The 23,179-nt window shown below is 50.8% G+C and overlaps 2 protein-coding genes across 2 annotated transcripts; both read left to right on the forward strand.

Moving 5' to 3' along the window:
• The first annotated feature begins 4,726 nt into the window (after positions 1 to 4,726).
• SBK3 (SH3 domain binding kinase family, member 3) lies at positions 4,727 to 9,003 on the forward strand. The gene is made up of 4 exons (XM_008582221.1): positions 4,727 to 4,771; positions 5,307 to 5,457; positions 5,931 to 6,133; positions 7,998 to 9,003. The coding sequence occupies exons 1-4, from the start codon at positions 4,727 to 4,729 to the stop codon at positions 8,682 to 8,684; spliced, it is 1,086 nt and encodes a 361-aa protein (XP_008580443.1). The 3' UTR covers positions 8,685 to 9,003.
• Positions 9,004 to 11,694: 2,691 nt separating this feature from the next.
• Positions 11,695 to 16,084, forward strand: SBK2 (SH3 domain binding kinase family, member 2). Its single transcript, XM_008582222.1, has 3 exons — positions 11,695 to 11,947; positions 14,014 to 14,216; positions 14,747 to 16,084. Exons 1-3 carry the CDS (start codon positions 11,695 to 11,697, stop codon positions 15,335 to 15,337), a joined length of 1,047 nt encoding a protein of 348 aa, XP_008580444.1. The 3' UTR covers positions 15,338 to 16,084.
• The last annotated feature ends 7,095 nt before the right edge of the window (positions 16,085 to 23,179 follow it).

Here is a 23,179-nt window from a genome sequence, read left to right on the forward strand (position 1 = left end):
GAGGAATAGCCATGTTTCACGTGCTTAAGAGCCACACGTAGCGAGTGGCTTCTGTATCACACATTGCTACTCACTCTAGGTTTCTTCAGATTCTCGAAGGGATCTATGAAGTAAAAATAAAATAAAATAAAAAGCCAATGCCAGGTACCACCCTGGAGAACAGTGTGGCAATACCTAAGAAAGCTACACCTTCTATCTTTCAGCCCAGGAGTTTCACTTCAAGGCTGATGCCCCCAGAGAAAATGTGCCATTTAGCACAAGGCAACATGTATAAGAATATTCTTTGCACCCCTGGTTGTAAGAGCACAATATTGGAGGAACCTAAAACGTCCATCATCAGAAGAATGGACCTATCAGACAGTATGTCCATGCACTACAACATTAAATATCTTTGCAAAGGTAAGAACCTAAGCTACGTGTAACAACAGAGGGAAATTCACAAACATAGTATTAAGCTGCTGGGGACAAAAGCAAAGTACAGAAGGTCACTGACTACTTATACAACATTTAAAAGCATGCAAAGAGATACTCTACAGCAGTTGTGGGTTTATACATATATAGCAAATTTTATTTTTAATCAAAGAATAACAAACACTTCATTGGGAATAGTGGTTACTTCTGGGAGGGAAGGAAAGGATTTGGGGAGGGTAGTACACGAAGAATTCTGACTATATTTGGGAAGTTATATTTCTTTAAAAGGACAGTGGATATGTGGATACTCATTATACTGTTGACGCTCATTCTATTTGGGGGGATGTTTTTGGTGTTGTATACATAAAATATGTCATTGCATGGAGCATCACGGCAAGGTTTTGTGCTATGTGTGAGCTGGTCAGAGATGATAAGAGTTGGCACATGTGGCCCAGCTGTGCTCAGAAAATAACATAGATCGTGAAGATTAAATGAGATGGGTACGTAAAGCCCCAAAGCAGTGTCTGACCCATAGTAACTGCCACAAGAGTATTTGTTAGTAATAAGAACAATAATATTATTAAGCATTCACTCTATACTCAGCGTTATGATTCATGTTTTCATCCATTAATTTATTTGACAGTATTTCAACGTACATATGAACAAAGGGGTGTCAGGTGCAATAGAGAGAAAATAGCATTTCCATACTGTTTCAAAAACAAGAGCAGAGGCAGCTCAGCTTTCCTTGCAAAGATTGGTTGACTGCACTGGGATGATTGTGAAAGGCCCAGATTTTGATTTACTAGTTTGTAATCATTCTTCCTAGACCACTCAAATCAATTTAATGTTATAACTTCTTTCCTTTTCTTTATCTTTTTATTTTTTTCGCCCTGAGGATGCGATGAGAGGGAGGGTGGGTTAAGCTGTCAACTGCACAATTGTTGAAGGGTAAATTAATCTTTTACAGGATCTTTCAGTACATGTTTTATTCGTTGAATTTATAGTTATATTTATGTATTTTATTCATTAAAATATATACTGTATACATAATCTGTATTATACATAAGGCATATACTATAGTATATATAATTTAACATATAATGTGTGGTAGTATATATAATATCTAATATAATTATATTAGATATAATATCATTGTGGTGTATATTATATTATGCATTATAAATAATAAATGTTTCTTTAACAATAATGCTCTGGGTAGAAGCTGTGATTACCTTCATTTCATATAGGGGGAAACTGAGGCACTGAGGCAGTTGGACTCTTATCAGTGTGCACTCGCTTGGCCAAGAGGGGACAAAGCCAGGAGAGGGTCACAGGACAAGCCCTTGGGGGCTAGAAGGCAGGAGGCATAGAAGGAGGGAGGCAGGTGGCCCAGAGGCCAGCTTTAAAGAGGAGCGTGTTTGTGCATGTGCGCACGCCTGTGTGTACCCTATAGCCAGGACTGAAACCTCCCCCGCCCGCCCACACCTGTGTGCCGAGGTCACTCTGGGTGACCCCTCAAAGTGGTGTTGCTAAATGGGGAGGTGCAAAGCTCCCTGGATCATCAGTGAGCCTCTGGGGGGGGCCGGGGAGGCTGGAGGCCTGCAACGTCCCCTCTCACTCTCTTCCCAGGGGACCCAGGTGGCTGGCTCTCTAGCCTGACCTTTCAGCTCTAGAGTAGCAGCTGCTTCTGCATTCGCTAAAGCCTCCTGCACATGCACAGCCAACGCCAGTCCCCAGTGGAGAGACTCAGCTCGAATCAGTCACCTGAGGTCTGTCTCACAGAAGCTGCTGGGCTGGAGACAAAGAGCAGCCTGAAGTCCCCAGACCCTCATGGAGTCCTGACTCTGCCTCTCACTGGCCGTGTCTCTATGGCCAATGGCTCTGCTTCTTCATGCCTCAGTTTCCCCATTGATAAATTGGAAACCATCATTCTACTCACCCAAGGCTTATTGGGAGGACTCCACAAAGCTTTGGGTGAATAAATTAAGAAAGGGAGAGAGAGAGAGAACCTAGGGCCTAGCACCCAGTAAGCATCCGGTAAATAGTCATCACTGCATTATTTATTTCATTATAAACCTTTCAATTAGTAACACATGCTCTTGGGAAAAATCCAAATAATACAAAAGGCACACTGATAAGAAGTTTCCTGAAATCCATGTACAGATAATGATTCCTGACCCAACTAATGCAAATAAAGGACTGTTTTGAAAAAACTGGGAGAAATTGGATACAAACTAGTTCTTAGCTAATTTTAAGGAATTATTGTTAACTGGAAATTTTCCTTTCTTTTATAGGGATGGACACCTGAGTGTTTGGGCACAATGTATCATGATGCCTGTAGTTGACTTTATGACTTTTAGCTTTTTATGAGGGAAAATTTTAAGCATAACCAAAAATAGCAAGAGAAGGAAAACAAATCCCTCGTTCCTGATTAGCAACACCGTCTCTCCGTTCCCTGCCCCCCCCCCCCTCCAACCCCTACACACGTACTTCTATTTTCTTTCACTGGAGTATTTTAAAGCAAACACCAGGCAGCATATCATCTCCACGCAAAAAAAGATTTCAATATGTTATTTATTTTAAAATAATCTGTGCCCCCACGGAAAAAAGATCAAGCGAATATGACACCATTTTTGAGGTCTAGTCCATGGGCAGAAGGGTGTTCATGACAGCGTTCTTTCTACTTTTCTGTGAAATTACAACTTTTCCCAATCAAACCTTAGAAAAGTCAAAGAGTAAAGGAAGTTCTACCACCTCTCTGCCCGGACTCCAGACCCACCCAGCTCCCCAGGGACAACCACCACAGCCAGTTTCCTGTGGATCCTTCCAGAGCCTCTGAGTAAGTGTTGCTGCTGTGTTTTTATTAATAGCAAGGTTGTAGTAGTAGTGGAAACTCGAGTGGAGCAGGCATCAGGGCTGTGAGTCACACAGACCTGGCCCAGGTCCCACTCCCCTTCTAACCTCGTGTTAGGTAATCCACCCCTCGGAACCTCAGTTTCCTGCTCTGTAAACTGGGGATAAATCCTGAACCTTTGGGCAGCTGCTGGAAGGATTCAATGTAAAGTCCCCCTGCACAGAGTCAGGCTCAGGACAGGTGTTGAGGACTGGAGAATACCTCTTTCCCCAGGGCCTCTCCCAGCTATTTGAGCTTGTGAGTCTTGGGGGAGAAGGGGCTGGGGGCCTGGTCTCCTGGGTCTGAAAGAGGAGGATGTGGGTGCAGGAGTCTTGATCTGAGGGAGTGGAGGGCTGGGGTTCTGGGTCTTGGGGAGGGGGAGCTGGGGCCAAAATTCTTGGTATTAAGCAACTAGGCTTTGGGAACAGTCCCCCAGGTTTTGGACACCAGCCCTCCCAGCACCTGGATGGAGGCAGAAGGCACTGAGCTCTGGGTCTGTCATCCCAGCTAAGGTGAGTGGAAGGGTCTGTCCCACCTTTTTCCTATTACTCAGGCCTGGCCCTTGGGGGTTCACAATATGTTTTGTCCCCTCTGTCCTGGGACCAGAGCCCAGAGTCCAAGCTGGTCTAAGTTTGGAAGGGGGAGGGAGGGGGGATAGCTCAGAAGGGGTGAGGGAGGGGTGTGGGGGGACAGGATGTTTCTGTGTCTGAGCTGTCACACACACCCCTGTCCCGGGGCCCAGAGAAAGGGAGGGACAAAAGGCTCTAAGAGAGAGTTGGGAACAAAGAAAGGAGCAGAGAGAGACGCAGAGACACTGGGGAGAGGAGCAGAGTCACCCAGACAGAGCCAGAGAGAGAGGAGGAAACAGGCAGAAAGACGGGGAAGGCAGAAAACATAGTGTGGGTAGTGTGGGGGTACCCCAATAGACTCAGTGGCCAGACAGTGGGAAGAGTGCGGGGACAAGGGAGAGGGGCCACCAACAGAGATAGGACAGGAAGAGCGACAGCTACGCCAGAGACACAGGGTGAGATAGAGGCAGCAACAGGGTGGGTGGTGGAGAGAGAGAGACAGAGAGACAGAGAGATATTCATATAGAAGGAAAGACTGAGAGGTTAAAGGCAGGGGAGAGAGGGTGTGAGGAAGGAAAATAAATAAACAGGGAAATACAGAGAGGGACACATACCCAGAGGGTGACAGAAAGAGGTGGAGAAGGTCAGAGAAATCTTTTGAGTGAGGCAGATTCAGACAGACACAGAGTGAGACTGAGGCTGACCCTTTCAGACGAGCTCCCAGACTTTGGCTCTTCGTGGCAAGGACCTGTTGGGGCAGGGGGGTGGGGGTGGGTAGGGAACTGGTTGCTTTTGGGGGAGCTCAGACAAGGGGTGCCTTCCCAAGGGCCAGCCAACACCAGGTGACCCTGAGATGGAGCTAAGGGCCTCCAAGATCCCCGAGGATGGAGACCCAGAGGTGAGAGACGGGAGACAAGGAAGGAAGAGAGACCGAGAGGAGCAGAGAAGTGACACAGAGAGACAGAGGGAGAGAAACAGAAAAAAGGGAAACAGAGAGACCCCCAGAGACCCAGACATAGGGAGAGAGAATAATGCAGACATGAAAGAGACACAGCAAGACTGAGGACCCCAGAGAAATGGACTCAGAAACAAGAACTGGACACACAGGAGAGAGGATAGAGGAGACAGAGACGGGAAGGGGGTGTGGACTGAGGATGCAGCCCCAGTTGGGGCTGGGGCTTCTGGCCCACTCTCACGATGGGTGCAGGTGGGGCCCCTGAGACAATGACCCCAACCCTGCCAGGACACAAAAACAGGTGGCCCAAGACTAGTTTAGTCATTGTGACTCATCCTTCTCTCTGGGGACAGTGACCCTTGTCATGTCTTCCCACACGCACACATCTGCCCCTGGGCTGGGTCTCCAACCTCCCCCCCCTGCTGCTCTCAGTAGACCCCAGACTCACCACCTCCTCATCCCTCCCCCTCTCCTGCAGGAGGACACAGCCACGGCCCTCCAACGGCTGGTGGAGCTGACAGCCACCAGGGTTACACCATTGAGGAGTCTGCGCACCCAGTATCGCCTCATCCGTAAGCTGGGCTCTGGCTCCTACGGCCGTGTGCTCCTTGCCCAGCCTCGCCGAGGGGGTGAGTGCACCCACCCAAGGGTAGACTCCCAAACTTCTCTATAACATGGGTTCTGAGAAGCCACCCAGACAGGGAGGTGATGGGGACCCTTCTTGATGGGGACTCTCAGAAAGTTGAGTTCTGTGATCTTCTAAGAAACAGAGGTCACCCAGGGATAGTGAGTGGCTTGCCTCAGATCCCACAGCAAGGCAGGAGTGCAACTTGGATTGGAACCCAAGTCACCACCATGTCCCCTACCTTATGCGAGGAAACTGAGGCCCAGAGAGGGTCAGGCAGTTGTGCAAGGCCTCAGCAGACTGACGCAGAGCAGGAGGGGTCCTCGGGGAAGCTCTGCTCCAACCTACACTTCACAGATGGAGAAACTTATTTTGCCCATGAGAAGTCGAGGCTCAGAGAGGTTAAGCAGCTTGTGTAAGGTCCCAAAGCAAGACCAGAGCCCCCTGAGTTTCACTCTGACCCCATCTCCCTGGCAGGTCCAGCTGTGGCTCTGAAGCTCCTACGTCGAGACTCAGTCCTGAAAACCACCTTCCTGAGAGAGTTCTGTGTGGGCCGCTGCGTCTCCTCACATCCAGGCCTGCTGCAGACTCTGGCAGGACCCCTGCAAACCCCCCGACATTTTGTCTTCGCCCAGGAATATGCGCCCTGTGGGGATCTCAGCGGGATGCTTCAGGAAAGGGTGAGGCAGGCAGGAGACAAAAGTTAGGACTGCTTATTACAGATCTAACTCTGTCCCAAACCTCATTTCTTCTTCTTCTTTTTTTTTTTTTTTTAAAGATGACCAGTAAGGGGATCTTAACCCTTGACTTGGTGTTGTCAGCACCACACTCTCCCAAGTGAGCTAACCGGCCATCCCTATATAGGGATCCGAACCCATGGCCCTGGTGTTATCAGCACCGCACTCTCCCAAGTGAGCCACGGGCCAGCCCCTCCAAACCTTATTTCTATCTCCAACCCTGACCCCCAAATCAATACCCAGCCCAGCTCTGCCCTGAGCCCCTGAATGACCTCCCGTTTCTAATTCTCAATGCAGTTCCATGCCTGACCCCAACCAACCCTATTCCATTCAATTATCTAAACAAGCTCGGATGGGCAGACTGCTGGTACTGGGGTTGAGGATGGACTGAGGATGATGAGGGGGGTGAGGATAGACACAGAGTTGGGACTTTAGTTGGCATTGGGATTAGGGGTGTGGGCATAGATGGAGTTTGGTGGGTTGAGTTAGGTTGGTAGTGCACATGGAGAAAAGCATGGGTGGGGTTGCAGAGGGAGTTGAGGATGGTTGAGGATGTGTATACCTACTGAGTTGGAGATGGGCCGTCATGGGGTTTCCTCTAGAAAGGTGACCAGGTCAGGACTGAATCCATGAGATTCTAGAGCCTCTTCAGTTTGAAGATTAAAAGTGGAGATATTTTTAGGAATAGACTTTGGGTTTGAGATGGGATTGGAGATAAATGGAAGGAAGGGGAAGGAAAGAAGGAAGGAAGGACGGAGGATGGATGGAGGGATAGATGAATGGATAGAAGGAAAGATGGGTGGATGGATTGCATGGATGAGTGGAAGTATGGAATTATGAGCGGATGGATGGGTGGATGGAAGGATGGTGTGTGGATTGCATGGATGAGTGGAAGTATGGAAGTATGAGTGGATGGATGGGTGGGTGGAAGGATGGGTGGGTGGAATGCATGGATGAGTGGAAGTATGGAAGTATGAGCGGATGGATGGGTGGATGGAAGGATGAGCGGGTGGATTGCATGGATGAGTGGAAGTATGGAAGTATGAGCGGATGGATGGGTGGGTGGAAGGATGGGTGGGTGGATTGCATGGACGAGTGGAAGTATGGAAGTATGAGCAGACGGATGGGTGGGTGCATGATGAAAAGAAGCAAGGAAGGATAAACAAATGGATGTTGGATATTAAGTAATTGAATAAATTATTGGATTGCTGACCGGCTGGTGGAATGGATGTTGGGTGGATACATTGTTGAATACTATTTGTTGGAAGACTAGTTTCACAGATGGATTGCTGGCTGGCCAGCTAGCTAGCTGAATGGGTACATTAATCAATTGTTTGATGAAGTAAACTGGGCATGTTAGAGCAGGGTCTGGGTTAGAGATGAAATCTAAACTAGTACTGGACTAAGATTGGAGTTAAGTATGAGTTCTCACCGGAGAGAATCTTGGTGGTCAGTTCAGAGGAAATGTATAAGAAATGTTCTGAGTGGGTTTGAGCGTTAGGGTTAGGAGAATCTTTGAAGGAAGCTAAAAGAAAGAGCTTCTGGTTAGAATTGCAGTTCCAGTGGGAAAAAACATTTGGGATTTGGTCTAGGGGAGTAAGATATGGGTGCCAGTTGTGGCTGAGGATGACCTGGAGAAGGTCTTTGGGAGGGTGTTACATGAACACTGAAGGTAGCTGCTGGCCTGGTGTTCTAGATTCTCGAACCCCAAGAATCAGAACCTTTAGGGATTAGGAGTCTAGAGCCTTTCGGGGTGATTAAGAGATAACTGAGACATCCTGACCTTCTTCTCTTTCCTTGACCTCAGGGCCTCCCGGAGCTACTGGTGAAGCGGGTGGTGGCCCAACTGGCTGGAGCCCTGGACTTCCTCCACAGCCGGGGACTAGTTCATGCAGATGTCAAGCCAGACAATGTGCTGGTCTTCGACCCTGTCTGCAGCCATGTGGCCCTAGGTGACCTGGGTCTGACCAGGCCAGAGGGCAGCCCAACCCCTACCCCACCAGTGCCACTGCCCACAGCGCCACCAGAACTCTGCCTCCTGCTGCCGCCCAACACCCTGCCCCTGCGGCCAGCCATGGATTCCTGGGGCCTAGGGGTGCTTCTCTTCTGCGCTGCCACCGCCTGTTTCCCTTGGGATGTGGCACTGGCCTCTGACCCTGAATTTGAAGCCTTTGCCGGCTGGATAACCACCAAGCCCCAGCCATCTCGGCCACCACCACCCTGGGACCAGTTTGCATCCCCAGCTCTGGCCTTGCTCCAGGGGCTTCTGGACCTGGATCCTGAGACTAGGAGCCCCCCACTGGCTGTCCTGGACTTCCTGGGGGATGACTGGGGGTTGGAAGAGAACAGAGAGGGACTTGGGGGCTTGGGGAGTGTGTCCTATGAGGATGAGGAGGAGGGGGAAGAGGGAGGATCGAGCTTGGAGGAGTGGACAGATGAGGAGGAGGATGACAAAGGTGGCGGGAGGATGGGGACAGATGGGGGAACTCCCTGACCAGGTGACTGAGACAGGTGGCCAGAGCCTGGGCCAAAGGCCCCTCCCCGAGTCCCCATGGCCACCTGGATGGGGAGACAGCTGCTCCCAGGAGGACAGAGAGGACACACACTGCACCTCTCCCTGCTGAAGGCTGGACTTCCTCCCAGCTGAGAACTCAGGAGTCCAGGCCCCCAGCCCCTCCTTCCTCAAGCTCAGGAGTCCTATCCTCCATCAAGGACCCTTCCTCTTCCCTCTGTCCTAAGTGTGTCTTCTTGAAGGAAGGCATTGTTCCACCTATAGAGAGTTTCTGTACTGTGGGGACATGTTGAATGTTTATCTTGGAGTTCCAATGGGATTACTCCTCTCTTCTAAGACCTAGGGTAGCTCTCACTGTCCATGGCACAAAATCTAACTTGCAGGATCCGACACTATGTAAATCTCACCCTTCACCTCTCCCATCTCTCTGGGCTCTGGGTGACATTATAGGAGTCAGTCATCCACTCTAGACCTAAATCTACACATGCACGTGCGCACACACGCACACACACACACAGACACACACACACACTTTGCTGATGGCAGATTTTTTGCATAACTTGTGGCCTCCACCAAGAGCACATTCCCCTCAGCCCTGTCACTCCAGAAAGTGGCCCCAACCCCCAGCTCTGTCTGACCTTTTCAAGAGCTTGTATCAGAGCGATCTACGTTTCTATCTTTTTCGGGATGAACCTAGTCTCTTTCATTTCTAGATCTTTCCAGGCTCTTTTCCCACAAAGCACAGAAAACCATGGTCTGTGATTATCCAAGCTCCATCTCGTCTGTTTTCCTCAGACCTGTCACTCCTAAGAGCTAGGACGAGTTCTAATGGATCTCATTATTCACCCGGGCTGGCCTGGGTGTCCTATTGTCCCATGCCACTTCCCTTAGAGCACATGGACCCCCCACTTGTGATGGTTCATGTCTGCAGGACGGTGGCCAAGTGGACCTGATTCTGTGTCCCCAGCCCCCAGTGGAGGGTCAGGAACTGCACTGTTTCCCCCACAGGAATTTATGCTTTCTGGATTTAAAGGTGAGCTAACTAAATTCAACATAGTATCCTGGACTGGATCCTGGGACAGAAAAAGGATATTAGTGGAAGTGCTGGTGAAATAGGAACGGTCTGGTGTTTGGCTACTTGTTAACAACTTAGTTTTGACCAACGTACGGTCAGGTGTGCAAGATGCTAACTGTGGGGGAAGACGGATGAGGGATACACAGGAACTCCCTAAACGATTTTTACAACTGTTCTGTAAATCTAAAATTATTCCAAAATAAAATTTTTATTTCAATTAATAAAGTGAGTTCACATCGGTCATGATGCTATAAACCTATGGGGTAGGTGCAGCTGTCCCAGAAAAAGGAGGGAACCCACACAAAGTTCCACCGCAGGCCAGGGGCTGGGGGACTTTAGGGAGTGACTTAATCCCCCTGTGCATATAGCAGAGAAGTGCTGGGTGGTCCTTATTCCTACAGTACTTGTTCATATTATTTCTATTGTTATTCTTCTCTCTGTATTCAGGAGGACCCCCAGCCTCCCTTAGACCCAGGAGTCCAGGATCCCAGCCCCTCCCCCTCCTTTAGACCCAGGAGTCTGGTCCCTTGTAGAAGATGAAACCATTTATCTAACCCTCCCCTGCCTTGACCCAACCCAGCTGCCCCCATCAATGTTCCATTGACAGGTCAGACACAAGTGTTAGGAAAGGGGTGTCCAGGGGACCAGATACTGGGGTCCTGTTTGGGGAAAGGATGAGACAATGAGATTCCAGAATGATGCAGTGAGAGATGACCTCAGACTTGGGGGGGGAAGGAGGGAAGCAGGTGGTGCAGCAACTGGAAAGAGAGGGACCCTGTGGGGGAGGGGAGGTCTATATTCAGTGCCTGCAAACTTCAAATGGCCTGGACTCCTGAGTCAGCGGGAAGAGGGCTGAGCTCCTGGGTCCAGGGCATTTGTGTAACCACAGACAGTTCTAGGAGTCAACGCACGATGTCGCTCTGCTCACAGTCGGGGCAGAAGGTGCAGCGCTGGGGCGGGGCCGGGGGCGGGACTTACGACCCCCAAGGTGGGGGCGGGGTCTTGCTCCTGGGCAGGCTCCTGCTGGCATGGGCTCTAAGTGCCGGGCACTGACCACAGCAGGCAGCCGAAGAGTCGGGCAAGCCTTGGAGAAGGTGAGGTTGGAGGTCTGAGCCCTGGTTAGGTGGAGGGCAAGGTTAAATGGCCTGAGGTGGGTAGCACCTAAGAGTATAGACAGTCAGGTGGCCAGAGTCCTGGCGTCCCTCAGAGAAGCACAGGTTGCACCTGAGGCCGTAGAGTGGTTGAATGTCAGGGGAACAAAACGCAGGGTCCCTAGTTGTGTGAGGTTCCTACTTGTTTGAGGTTCCAGGAGAAGGGTGAGCTGGGGGTCTGGACCCCTGAAGGAGGAGGGCTGGGGTCTGGACTCCTGGGTCTGACGGAGGCGGGCTGGGCTGTGAGAGTTGTACCGCAGGCCTGGGACTGATCCCAAGTGCTTGTTCCCATGGAGGACCCATGCGTCCCAGGCCCTCTTTGCAAAGCCCCACCCTCCCAGCCCTTGGGGGCAGAGAGCACCTGTTTGCTCTTAGGAGACAGAAGCTACTCATCCAACCCCAGGGCCCAAGTCTGTTTGCTTTGGAAACAAGATGGGGGTGTCTCCCTTATATGGTTCATCTTTCACCCTTAGTCCATTGGGTGGCACAGAGATGTGGGGGCAGGGGACATCTGTGACCTCTTGCTTCGCCTCACCTCACACCAGCAACTGGGCTCCCCCTCCTCAGAGACCTTTCACTAGGAGGAAGACTGAGTCACAATGGGAAGTGGCAACGAGCCCCCAGCCCCTCCTCACATTCTCAGGAGTCCACCCCCAGCTCCTCCTCCTTCAGACCCGGGAGTCCAGGTCCCCAGCCATCCACCCTTGGGCACCAGACCTCTTGAGATCTGAGCCCTGGGCCACCCTCTGTGCCTGTCCTTGCAGAGATGCCTGGTAAGCAGTCAGATGAGGAGCCTGTGGAGGTGGGGGCTGCAGAGGACGGAAGTGAGGAAGGCCTAGGGGGCCTCACCGCGGAGGAGCTTCAGCAGGGCCAGGAGGCCGCCCTGGCGCTGGAGGACATGATGACACTGAGCGCCCAGACCCTGGTCCGAGCTGAGGTGGATGAGCTCTACCAGGAAGTGCGTCCCCTGGGCCAGGGCCGCTTTGGCCGTGTCCTGCTGGTCACCCACCGTCAGAAAGGTAGCAGGGCCTGGGGTCGTGGGGTACAGCTGGGGCCTGGGGATGGACCCAGGGGGAAGCTAGTCAAAGCTGGGAATCTGGTAAACCTGAATCAAGTCTTACCTCTGCCCCTTCCAAGCTGTGTGTTTTGGGGGAACTCCTTTAACCTTCCTGAGCCTCCGCTTCCTCCTTTGAAAATGTGAGTAACAATTCCTGCTTGAAAGAACTGCTGATTCTCTGAGCATATATCGATTGTTCTACTTGTTGGGAACAATGGTGGGTAAAACAGTGTCCCCACCCTCGTGGGCCCCACATGTGACTGGTTTAGTGGTCACTGTGGGATAATTCAGAATGCTGCTGTCTGCCAAGTACTTAGCAAAACCAACACAGTGGGTATGCAGGACAAGCTCCCCCCGTCCTCTGGCACCTTTCTGCCAGACATATACGTGGCTTCTGTCCCATGAAACAGGGATACTATGGATAAAACTTGGAGTCAATCTCAGTTCAAGACACACCTTCTGAGGTGACCCAGGGGCTCAACCCTGTGCTGGGTGGTTCTGGAGACCCAGAGATGAATCCGAGCCAGTCCCTGCCTTCAAGGAGAAAAAATGGGAAGAGAAAGTGTGTACTGATTTGCTAGGGCTGCCATAACAAAGTACCACAGACCGGGTGGCTTCAACCACAGAAATATATTTCCTCATAGTTCCGGAGGCTGGAACTCTGAGGGTAAGGTGTCGCAGGGTTGGTTTCTTCCTTTGGTTTGTACATGGCCATCTTCTCTTTGTGTCTTTACATGGTCTTCCCTCTGTGCGCATCTGTGTCCTAATCTCTTTTTAAAAGGACACCAGTCAATTGGTTAGGGCCCACTCTAAGTGGCCCCTAATGAGTGACCCCACTCATTTTACCTCTTTAAAGACCCTATCTCCAAATATGATCACATTCTGCAGCACTGGGGGTTAGGACTCCAACATATGAATTTGGGCGGGGGACACAACTCAGCCCATAACAGAGAGATGCAAACAGAAAGAGAGATCCAGACCTGGGTCCTTGTAGAACATGGAGACATGACCAATAATGGGGGAACAGAGGCATTATAAATGGGGCCTCATCCACTTGGGTTTCACTGAATGTACATTTTAAGGCCTTCTGAATGCCTGTCCCTGAGCTGGGGGTGCAGGAAAATGTAACAGTCTTTGAGGAGCTCGTGGTACAGTGGGGAGCACAGATGTGCAGAGATCATTAAAAGAGAGGGTAGTGTGTGCTGTTAGGGCGATAATCTAAGACAATGTAGACACTTACAAAAGGCACTGCCAGGCCGAGCTTGTGGCGCACTTGGGAGAGTGCAGCACTGGGAGCGCAGCAGCGCTCCTGCGGCGGGTTCAGATCCTATATAGGGATGACCGGTGTGCTCACAGCGCTCACTCGCTGAGCGCGGTGTGCCCGGTCTCAAAAAGGACAAAAAGAAAGAAAGGGAAAAAAAAGGCACTGCCGCATTCAGCTGGAGAGTGGAAGGGGAACATTGGCATTTTAGGTAAAGAGGTGACCTTCCTCAGTCACACACAGCCTCATGATGGGCAGAGTTGGGCTCTGGAAGCTGATGACTAAAAAACCGAAGAAACCAGCTGTTGCTGTCTTTGGGGAGTTTACATTCTAAGAAGTCATTTCCACACATGGCAAAATTCGTAATTCCTTAATCAGATCTATTACCCAGTGCAGGTTATCTTTTCCCCAACTGCCTCAAACATGCCTTTTTGCCTCACGTGTGGATGTACTTTCATCAGGAGCCAAATGAGGTCACTGGAGGTTTTGAGCTCAGTTTTTATGGTATTCCCTCCATCTACTCTAAGACAGCCGACTTGTGAGAAAGCAGAGTAGAAACTCACTAAGCACTATTATTAGTAGAACCACTAGTAAGGCTGTTCAGGTGGGCTTGGTAGGGAAACAGGAACTGGGGGAGGTGGAGATAGTATATGGGGAGGAGAGTCCAGGCTGAGAGGCCAGCAAGGGTACCCACAGGGGAGCTGGCAGCCGGCCCAGGTGACCCCTGGCTCTTGCACACCTCCCACATCTGTCTCTGCTGCCCCTAGGCACGCCCTTGGCACTGAAGCAGCTCCCGAAGCCCTCCACTTCCCTCCGTGGCTTCCTGTATGAGTTTTGTGTGGGCCTCTCGCTGGGTACCCATTCTGCCATCGTAGTGGCTTACGGCATTGGCATTGAGTCAGCCAACTCCTACAGCTTCCTGACAGAGCCCATTCTGCATGGAGACCTCATCACCTTCATCCAGCCCAAGGTGGGTAGGTGGACCCTGAGCATGCCTCCAAGAGCCTCACAGAAATGCCCCAAACAACTTGGACCTCAGGAATCACATTCACTGCATTAGGCCTCACTGGACCTTGCCTAGTCCCCCAGATGCCCCTCTTTGGGTCCATAGGACTTGTGGAATTGCTAAACCTGTTTGGAGTTCATTGACATCCCAGAACTAACACTATACCCTGCTGAGATTCACCAGGCCTCAATGGGTGATGCTAGGCTTTACCACGCTGACAGGCCTCCTGGGTCACACAAGACCTCACAGGGGCTCGCAGGCCCCACGGGGCCACATTGGGCTTCACAGAGACTCACAGGCCTCACGGAGTCACAGCTGGCCTCACAAGGACTCACATTAGGCCTCACTGGAGCCAACCCATTTTAAGTCCTTACTAGCCTCCTTAATTCTCCCTGAGCCTGCTTCCTCAGGCTGAGGAGAAGATCTATCATCTCGGTGCCCTTCCAGCCCGCAGCCAGGGAGGGAAGTGGACTGTGACCCCCTCTCCCCTGCAGGTGGGCCTCCCACAGCCCGCAGCCCAGCGCTGCGCGGCCCAGCTGGCCTCGGCCCTGGAGCACATTCACTCCCATGGCCTGGTCTACCGGGACCTCAAGCCGGAGAACGTGCTGGTGTGTGATCCGGCCTGCCAGCGCGTCAAGCTGACCGACTTTGGCCACACACGGCCCCGAGGGACCCTGCTCCGCCTGGCTGGGCCGCCCATCCCCTACACAGCCCCTGAGCTCTGTGTCCCCCCACCCCTCCCCGAGGGCCTTCCCATCCAACCTGCCCTGGACGCTTGGGCTTTGGGGGTCCTGATCTTCTGCCTTCTCACTGGCTACTTCCCCTGGGACCAGCCCCTAGTGGAGGCTGACCCCTTCTATGAGGACTTCCTCATCTGGAAGGCCTCGGGCCAGCCCCAGGACCGTCCTCAGCCCTGGTTTGGCCTGGCGCCCACGGCAGATGCTCTCCTGTGGGGGTTGCTGGACCCTCACCCCCGAAAGAGGAGCCCTGTGAGCTCTGTCAGGGGCTTCTTGGGGCAACCCTGGAAGCAGCAGGATGGGGAGGCTGAAGGGGTGAGAAAGGCGGAAGAGAAGGGCGGACAGTGAGAAGGGCCTGGGGAGGCTCAGAAGAAAAAATGGATCCCACAGGCTGAGACCTCCTCGGCCTGCATTTACTGGCTTTTAATTTCTCCTCTGTCTGTTTTCCTCTCCGTCTCTTGTGATCTTCCCTTCTACGTCCTCCTCTCTCTCCCGTCTGCCGTCTGCATCCTTCCCTTGGTCTGCAGGGGTCTCTGAGACCTTGTGTCTCCGTATCTGTATCACCTTCCCCAGGGCCTGTGCATTTGCGGTCCCTTCGCCTGAGATGCTCTGGGCTCACTCCCTTACCTCCTGCATATGGTCAATGTTTCTGTCTCACCTCCTCAGTGAGGCCCTCCGTCACCCCCCGGTGTAATACTTCAACCTGCCCCCGCCACTCCATTCCTACCCCACACTCTACTGTGTCCCTTTGATCTGTGATGCGCATCCCCTCCTAACTGTGATTTATTTCTCGTGCTTGTATTGTGAGCTCCTAGAGGGCAGGGGTCTTCGTCCCTCCTGTTCCCTGATGGGCCCCACATACTGGAGTGATGCCTGGCCTGTGGCAGGTGATCAGAAAATGGTTGTGAAATACACGAAACCATGTGGTTTGCCACCACCTCCTGTCCGTGTGCCTCTTGGACTCTTTGTCCCTTTCCTCCTGCCCTTGTCTTTCTCTTCTTGTCTCTTGCTGGCTTTCGCTCCTGCCTGCCTCTCTCTGCCCTTTTCCTTCCACCCCTGTGCTGGGGCGTTGCCCTCTTTGTGACGTGCTTTACCTTCTCTCACCCCAGCTGCTCTCTGCGAATAAAGTCCATCTGGCACTTAGATGCTGGTGATACTGTGAGTCTGTCAGCTTGGGAGGGAGGACAGTGTGCATGTACATGAGTGTGCATTGAAGAGCGTGCTGTGCAGGAGAGAGGAAGAGAGAGGGAGGGAGAGATGGAGAGAGAGATGCAAAGGAAGAGAGAGACGCACAAAGAGAGATACAGAAGAAGAGAGAGACAAAGAAGGAGGGGAGAAAGAGATACAGAGGGAGAAAGAGAAAAGGAGAGAGAGAGAGAGAATGAGGGTTTGAATGCACCTCCTGTACATGTGGCCTCTGTATCCATGGGAGAGATACAGAGGGAAAAAGAGAAAAGGAGAGAGAGAGAGAATGAGGGTTTGAATGCACCTCCTGTACATGTGGCCTCTGTATCCATGGGTTCTGTATCCTCAGATTCGACCAATCACGGATCAAAAATATTTGGGGGGGGAAAAAAGGATGGTTGGATCTGCACCGAACATGTACAAACTTTTTTTCTTGTCATTATTCCCTAAACAATACAGTATAATCACAGTTTACATGGCATTTATGTTGTATTGGGAATTATAAGTAATCTAGAGGTGATTTAAAGTATATGGGAGGATTGCATAGCTTATATGCAAATACTATACCATTTTATATCAGGGACTTGAGCATCCACAGATTCTCGTATCTGTAGAAGGGTCCCAGAACCAGTCTCCTGAAGATACCAAGGGATGACTGATATGTGGATGATAATATGATTTTGTGTGTCTATGAGTACTTGAGCCTGTGTGTGCCTACGTAATTTTGTGTATGTGTATATATGAAGGTACTTTTAAAAGTTCGTGGAAAAATGGAATTAGAAGATAATACGACTCTTCAACTTTTTGAAGTACCTTCATATGTGAGATAAAATGAAAGTTTAAATGTCTCTCACTGTACATAGATGATAATATGATTTCGTGTGTGTATTAGTCCACTTTCTGTTGCTTACAACAGTATATCTGAAACTGGGAAATTTATAAGGAAATGAAATTTATTTCTTATAGTTGTGGAGGCTAGGAAGTCCAAGGTCAAGGGGTTGTGTCTGGTGAGGGACTTCTTCCTAGTTAGGACTCTCTGCAGAGTCCCAAGGTGACACAAGGCATCACATAGCAAGAGGGCAGGAGCATGCTCACGTGCTAGCTCAGGTCTCCTGTCTTCTTATAAAGCCACCAGTTCCATTCCCATGATAACCCATTAATCCATTAATCCATTCATGAAGACATAGGCTTCATGATCCAATCACCTCTTAAAGCCCCCCCACTCCCGCTGCCTACTGCCACACTGAGGATTAAGTTTCAACATGAGCTTGAAGGAGACAAACATTTAAACCATAGCAGTGTGTTCACGAGCATTTGAGCCTGCATACGCCTACAAAATTGTTTTTGTATGTGAGAAAGAGAGAGAATGAGGGTTTGAATGCATCTCATTTTGTGTGTGAACATCAGATCTGTGTTTGTGTTTATGAGACCTTGAGTCTGTGTGTGTGAATGTGCATGTGTGTGCTGTGTATGTGTAACCAGGGTAAGAAAGGTCATGCAGGCACCACAGCCAGTCACCACCTGGGCCCTCCCTCCTTCACACCTTCCCCCTCTCATCCTGGCCCCTTCTTGGCAGCCGCCCTGTTTGAAAACACTCTGTCTTCCTCTCTGTGCCCTCCTTGGCTGCGGGCCCAGAGCAAGGCTACAACTCAGGGCTGGATCATGTGTCAGGCTCTCTCTCCCTGGCCCCTGCACACGCACCCAGTGCCCCTGCTGTGGCCACAGAGGTGTTGCTTGGCGGGGGCCGGGATACAGCATGTGTGCCCGAATAGAATGACCCCAAGGACCCTTTGAATCTAGATTCGGCCAGAGAATTAGGGACATAAGTCCCCATCCTGGGCAATCTGGGTGAGCTTCCTGGAGTAGAGGGTCATTGGAGAGAATAAGATGGGGGGAGTTTACAATGGGGCAGGGCGAAGCATGTATCAAGACCTCCTCCCACCTTATCTGTGAATCTGAAATAGCCTGAGTAATTAGGCCAAGAATGTGTCCCAAGAAAGCTGGAGGTGGCTGAGATGAGGGTGGCGCTGACTGAGAGAAGAGAGAAGACAGGAAGGGGGTAGGGGGAGGTTGCACAGGGTGCTAATTGGTGGTGGCAGCTGAGGATTAACCAGGAGGTGATAATGATCCAGAAGGGGGCTGAGTAGCAGGCGAGGAGGACACGAAATTCCCAGGAAGGGCCCGAAGAGGGTGGGAGCAACACTAAGTAATGCTTAGTGCTAATAGTATTCTTAGCACTAATTAGGTAGTTCACAGGATGCATCTGCTCATGGACCTGACTACACTAAAGCAGTCCCTTGGATTCTATCCATTTCACGGATGTGGTGGCTCAGAGCAGCTAAGGGTCTGCCCCAACTCATACAGCAGGTCAGTGGCAGAGCCAGGATTTGAACCCAGGTTGCTCCTGTGCAACATCCCTGCTGTTAAACTGAAGGGGTGCCCTGCCATCATCAGCGGGGGAAGGGGCTTGGGGGGGTTGGGGGTGTGAGTGAGTGTGAGTGTGAGAAAGTGAGTGTGAAAGAGGAGAGTGTGAGAGTGACAGAGTGTGAAAGTGTGAGAGTGACTTTGAGCGAGTGTCTGAATGAGAGCTGTGTGTGCACGTGAGTGTGAGAAGCTGAATGTGAGTGTGTGTGTGAGTGTGAGATTAGTGTATGCGTGTGAGGCTGTGTGTGTCAGAGCATGCACGTGTGTGAGAGTGCGTGTGAGGGTGACAGAGTCAGTGTGAGTGTGTGTGAGGGTGAGTGTGAGGGAGTGTGTGTGTGGATACAGGCGAGGATAGAAGTGGGAGAGTGTCTGAGGGACGAAGGGCAGTGTGACTGCGTGACAGCATGTGTGTACATCTGAGGAAGTGTGTTTGAGTGAGAGGGATATGTAAGCGTGAGAGTGTGAGTGTGTGGAAGACAGTTGTGTAGCGCACGACTGTGTGTAGGTGAGGTGGTCATCCCTCCCTTGGAGGAAACCAGTTGGGGCGCCTGAATGGCGAAGACAGAAAAGTGAGGCTGCAAAAGCCTTCAGGCCCACCAAACAGCTGCACTCGAAAGACAGCCAGCAAGGAGTGCTGGCGAGGACGTGGGGAAGCTGGAACCTTCACCCGCTGCGGTGGAAAGTAAACAACAGTGCATCCACTTTGAAAGACAGTCTGGCAGCCCCTCCACAACACTGAGTTATCACGTGACACAGCAATTCACTCCTAGGGATCTATGCAAGAGAAATGAAAACATGCGTCCACACAAAAAGTTCCGCACAACTGTTCACGGCAACCCTATTCATAGCCAAAGAGTGGAGACAATGTCGTATAGCCACACAATGGGATATTATTCAGCAGCAAAAAAGAATGAAATACCGACACATGCTACAACATGGATGACTCTTGAAATCATTATGCTGAGTGAAAGAAGCTGTCACAAAGAAGCACATATTGTATGACTCCATTTACATGAAATGTCCAGAGCAGACAAATCCTCCAGAGAGACAGAAAGTAGACTAGTTGTTGCCAGGATCTGGGGCTGTTGGGCGGAAAATGGGGAGTGACCGCTGATGGGTACAGGCTTTCTTCTTGGAGGACGGTGGTGGAAATGTTCTAAAGTTAGACTGGGGTGAGTGTTGCACAATTCTCTGAATATACTAAAAACCATTGAATTGCACACCTAAAACAGATGAATTTCATGGGATGTAAATAAGGCTCTGTGTGTGTGCGTGTGTGTGTTTGTTTAAAAATTTTTTCCAGGATAGGTGTTAACAGCTCAGTGTTTCCAACATCCTCCCACTCTGACCTTGATCAAGATCTTTTCCTTCCCCAAGCCTCCGAATTCTCATCAAAAAGGAGAGGAGAGCAGAGGGGAGGAGAGGAGACGGGAGAAGAGAAAAGAAAAAAGAAAAGAAAAAGACAAGAGGGGCTGGTCCACTTAGCTCAGCTGGTAAAAGCACAACCTTGTAACACCAGGGCCAAGAGTTCAGGACCCCAGACAGGTCAGCCTCCAAAGAAAAGAAAAAGACCTCCTGCCTTCTAATAGTTCTTTTTTTTTTTTTTAAAAAAGATGACCAGTAAGGGGATCTCAACCCTTGGCTTGGTGTTGTCAGCACCACGCTCAGCCAGTCAGCGAACCGGCCATCCCTATATGGAATCCGAACCCGGGGCCTTGGTGTTATCAGCACCGCACTCTCCCGAGTGAGCCACGGGCCGGCCTCTTCTAATAGTTCTGAATTCAGGACCTACTCATCATGAACTAAGCTCTCACATACACAAACTCAAAATTTCTCTTCCCTTTTTACAGAAAAGACCATTGAGACCCACATAGGGAACCTACTCTCCAAAGGTCACAAAGCCACTAGGGGCAGAAGCTGGACTTGGACCCAGCTCTGACCTGATTCCAACAGATTTGCTCTTAACTTGCCACTCAGCATTCCTAAAGTGCACCTGGGCAGGTGATCACTAAGGAAATTCTGGGCTCCCCCTAACGGAGGAACCCCAAGCTTACAAACAAGAAGGGCCGGCTACAAAATTTGTGAGTATCCAGTGCAAAATGTAAATGTGGGGCATCTCGTCAAAAAAAAAACCAAAAAAAACTGATACGCTTTTTCCTCTCTCTCTCTGTCGATACCACCACCACCACCAGAACCCATCCAGGGAAGTGGGACTTCGCATGAGCCAAAGCTCCAAGCTCCAAGCTCCCCCCGCTCACGTTCCACTGTCCCATCAGCCTTCGCTTACAGAACACAAAATCAAAAATTGTGAAAAATGTCAAAACAGCTACCACAGAGCATTAAACCTGTGCAACTGCACCCAGCCCATGTCGTGCTTGCAGGAAAGAGTTCATCTAAGATCTAGAAAGGAGACAGGACTTGCAAGACCTCTGTAAACTTGTATCTCTGGCAATAGTTCATTTGCTGTTTGATGAATCGCCACCCCATCTCATTAAAATGGAGATTCTGATTTGGTGGGTCTGGGGCAGGCCTGAGACAGGCATTCTGCTTGTCTAACCAGCTCCCAGGTGAGACCAATGCTGCTGGTCCATGGGTCACATTTTGAGGTGCAAGAAATGAGAGAACATGATTTTAGGGTATTGATCCAGCATTCTGGCTAAATTCTTTTATTATTCTTCAGGCTTTTCTATGTCAACAGTCATATCACCTATAGAAAATGACAGATGTGTGTCTTCCTGTATATCCTTTGTCTGATTAAGGAAGTCCTCTCTGCTCCTACTTTGCTCCGTGTATGTGTGTGTAAACCATGAATGGGTGTTGAGTTTTGTCAAGTGTTTCTTTTCTGCATCAGTTGAGCTTGCTAGGCCTATGCAGCTACCACTCTGGGCTTGTTGCAAGCTGGCGGGCAAAGGATCGAGCTCAGCTATCCCATGGGAGGTGTCCAGGGTCAGGGCCTGCAGTGGGTGGGGGCTGGCCACCCATCCTGGCCGTGGGCCCTGGGGCCAGATGTTTGGGCTTAGCTGCCTGGCCAAGCAGGGATAGAGTGACTGGGTAATTAAGCACTCGCTTCTTCAGGGCTGGCAGAAGGTGGCAGGGGGTGGAGGGACTTTGGGCCAAAGTGCCCAACAGCCACCCTTCACCTCTGGTTTGCAGAGAGGGGCAAGTAGCATGAACCCCAAGCTGGGCGCTCTGGTACTTTGTGCGTCGAGGCAGGGGGAGGGATGACCCAGACCCAGGGTTCACCTGCTCTCACTTGGAAATGGAAAAGGTGACTTTTCCTTCCAAGTTGGGTTGCCATACTGTGACCCCTTAACTATCCAGGATAGGAAGTGGCAGGCAGGCAGAAGCTCTCCCTCAGCCCTCCCCAGGGTACCAGTCAGCAGTTATTTAAGTCTCGGGGCTTAATGAGATCTGGGGAACAGAGAATTCTCTGCGTGCTCCTTCGCCTATTGGCAGAAGCAGACTATCCATCTATCAGGACCCCCAGACATTATCCCTCCCCCACCCCCAAGCAAGTAACTGGACCCTGCTGGCCTTTGCAGGACTGCGGGGGCGCCAGCCTCCATCACCTTCCACGACCTCTGAGCCAAGCTCTGGTCTGGGGAGTGGAGGAGGGGAAGGGAATGGTTTCCTGCCTGAGGTTGCAGGAGCCAGAAATGGAGTGGGGGGACATCTTCCAAGCCAGTCCCCAATTTACAGCCTGGCAAGCTATGGCACAGAGACAGGAAGGGGAGGCCCACAGCAAGCTATGGCCCAAGGTCACTCAGAGAGGGGCAGTCATGGAAGCCCTAATTCGGAACCCCAAGGCATGGTTAAAGCAGAGGAATTTGCATTACATTATTCTGGGTTTGAGTCTTGGCTTTGCTGTGTGTGCTTTAGCAAGGGGCCTGCCCTCTCTGAGCCTCAGAGTCCTTTCTGAAATGAGAATCAAGGTTCCTCCCTTGAAGGGCTGTGGTGAGGACTGGATACAGCACATTAAGAGTACCCACAGTGCCAGGCACAGAGTACAGTTAGGCGTGGTCATGATCACCCTTGCTAATTGAGCACATACGACGTACAAACACTATTCATTTAATCCTCACAACAGCCCTATGAGGCAGGTGCTATTAGTATCTCCAATTTACAGGTGAAAAAATGGAGGCACAGAGAAGAGAGGAAAACTGCCAGAGTTCCACAGCCAGGACATGACTGAGCCAGGACTTGAACCCAAGTTGGTCTGACAGGCACTGTCTTAAGAGCAAAGGCCCTGGCACCAACCAAAGCTTCACCATACGTTTCCTGAATGATCTGGAGCACATGACCAAACTTCTCTCTGCCTCAATGCCCAGATCTTCAGAACAGGTACTTCAAAAAGTTTGTGGAGGGCCGGCCCGGTGGTGCACTGCGCTAGTGCGCCGCTTGGGAAGCGCGGCAGCGCTCCCGCTTTGGAGCACATGACCAAACTTCTCTCTGCCTCAATGCCCAGATCTTCAGAACAGGTACTTCAAAAAGTTTGTGGAAAATTTGAATTAAAAGATACAAAATTAGGGGCCGGCCCGTGGCTCACTCGGGAGAGTGCGGTGCTGATAACACCAAGGCCCC

Source organism: Galeopterus variegatus, unplaced genomic scaffold, assembly GCF_000696425.1.
Source record: "Galeopterus variegatus unplaced genomic scaffold, G_variegatus-3.0.2 Scaffold2545, whole genome shotgun sequence".
Taxonomy (NCBI): Eukaryota; Metazoa; Chordata; class Mammalia; order Dermoptera; family Cynocephalidae; genus Galeopterus; species Galeopterus variegatus.

Coding starts and splice junctions, on each gene's coding strand:
- SBK3 (XM_008582221.1), top strand. CDS start 4,727: ATGGAGCTAAGGGCCTCCAAGATCCCCGAGGATGGAGACCCAGAG. Junction 5,458..5,930: donor TGCCCAGCCTCGCCGAGGGG/GTGAGTGCACCC, acceptor TCTCCCTGGCAG/GTCCAGCTGTGGCTCTGAAG. Junction 6,134..7,997: donor GCGGGATGCTTCAGGAAAGG/GTGAGGCAGGCA, acceptor CCTTGACCTCAG/GGCCTCCCGGAGCTACTGGT.
- SBK2 (XM_008582222.1), top strand. CDS start 11,695: ATGCCTGGTAAGCAGTCAGATGAGGAGCCTGTGGAGGTGGGGGCTGCA. Junction 11,948..14,013: donor GGTCACCCACCGTCAGAAAG/GTAGCAGGGCCT, acceptor TGCTGCCCCTAG/GCACGCCCTTGGCACTGAAG. Junction 14,217..14,746: donor TCACCTTCATCCAGCCCAAG/GTGGGTAGGTGG, acceptor TCTCCCCTGCAG/GTGGGCCTCCCACAGCCCGC.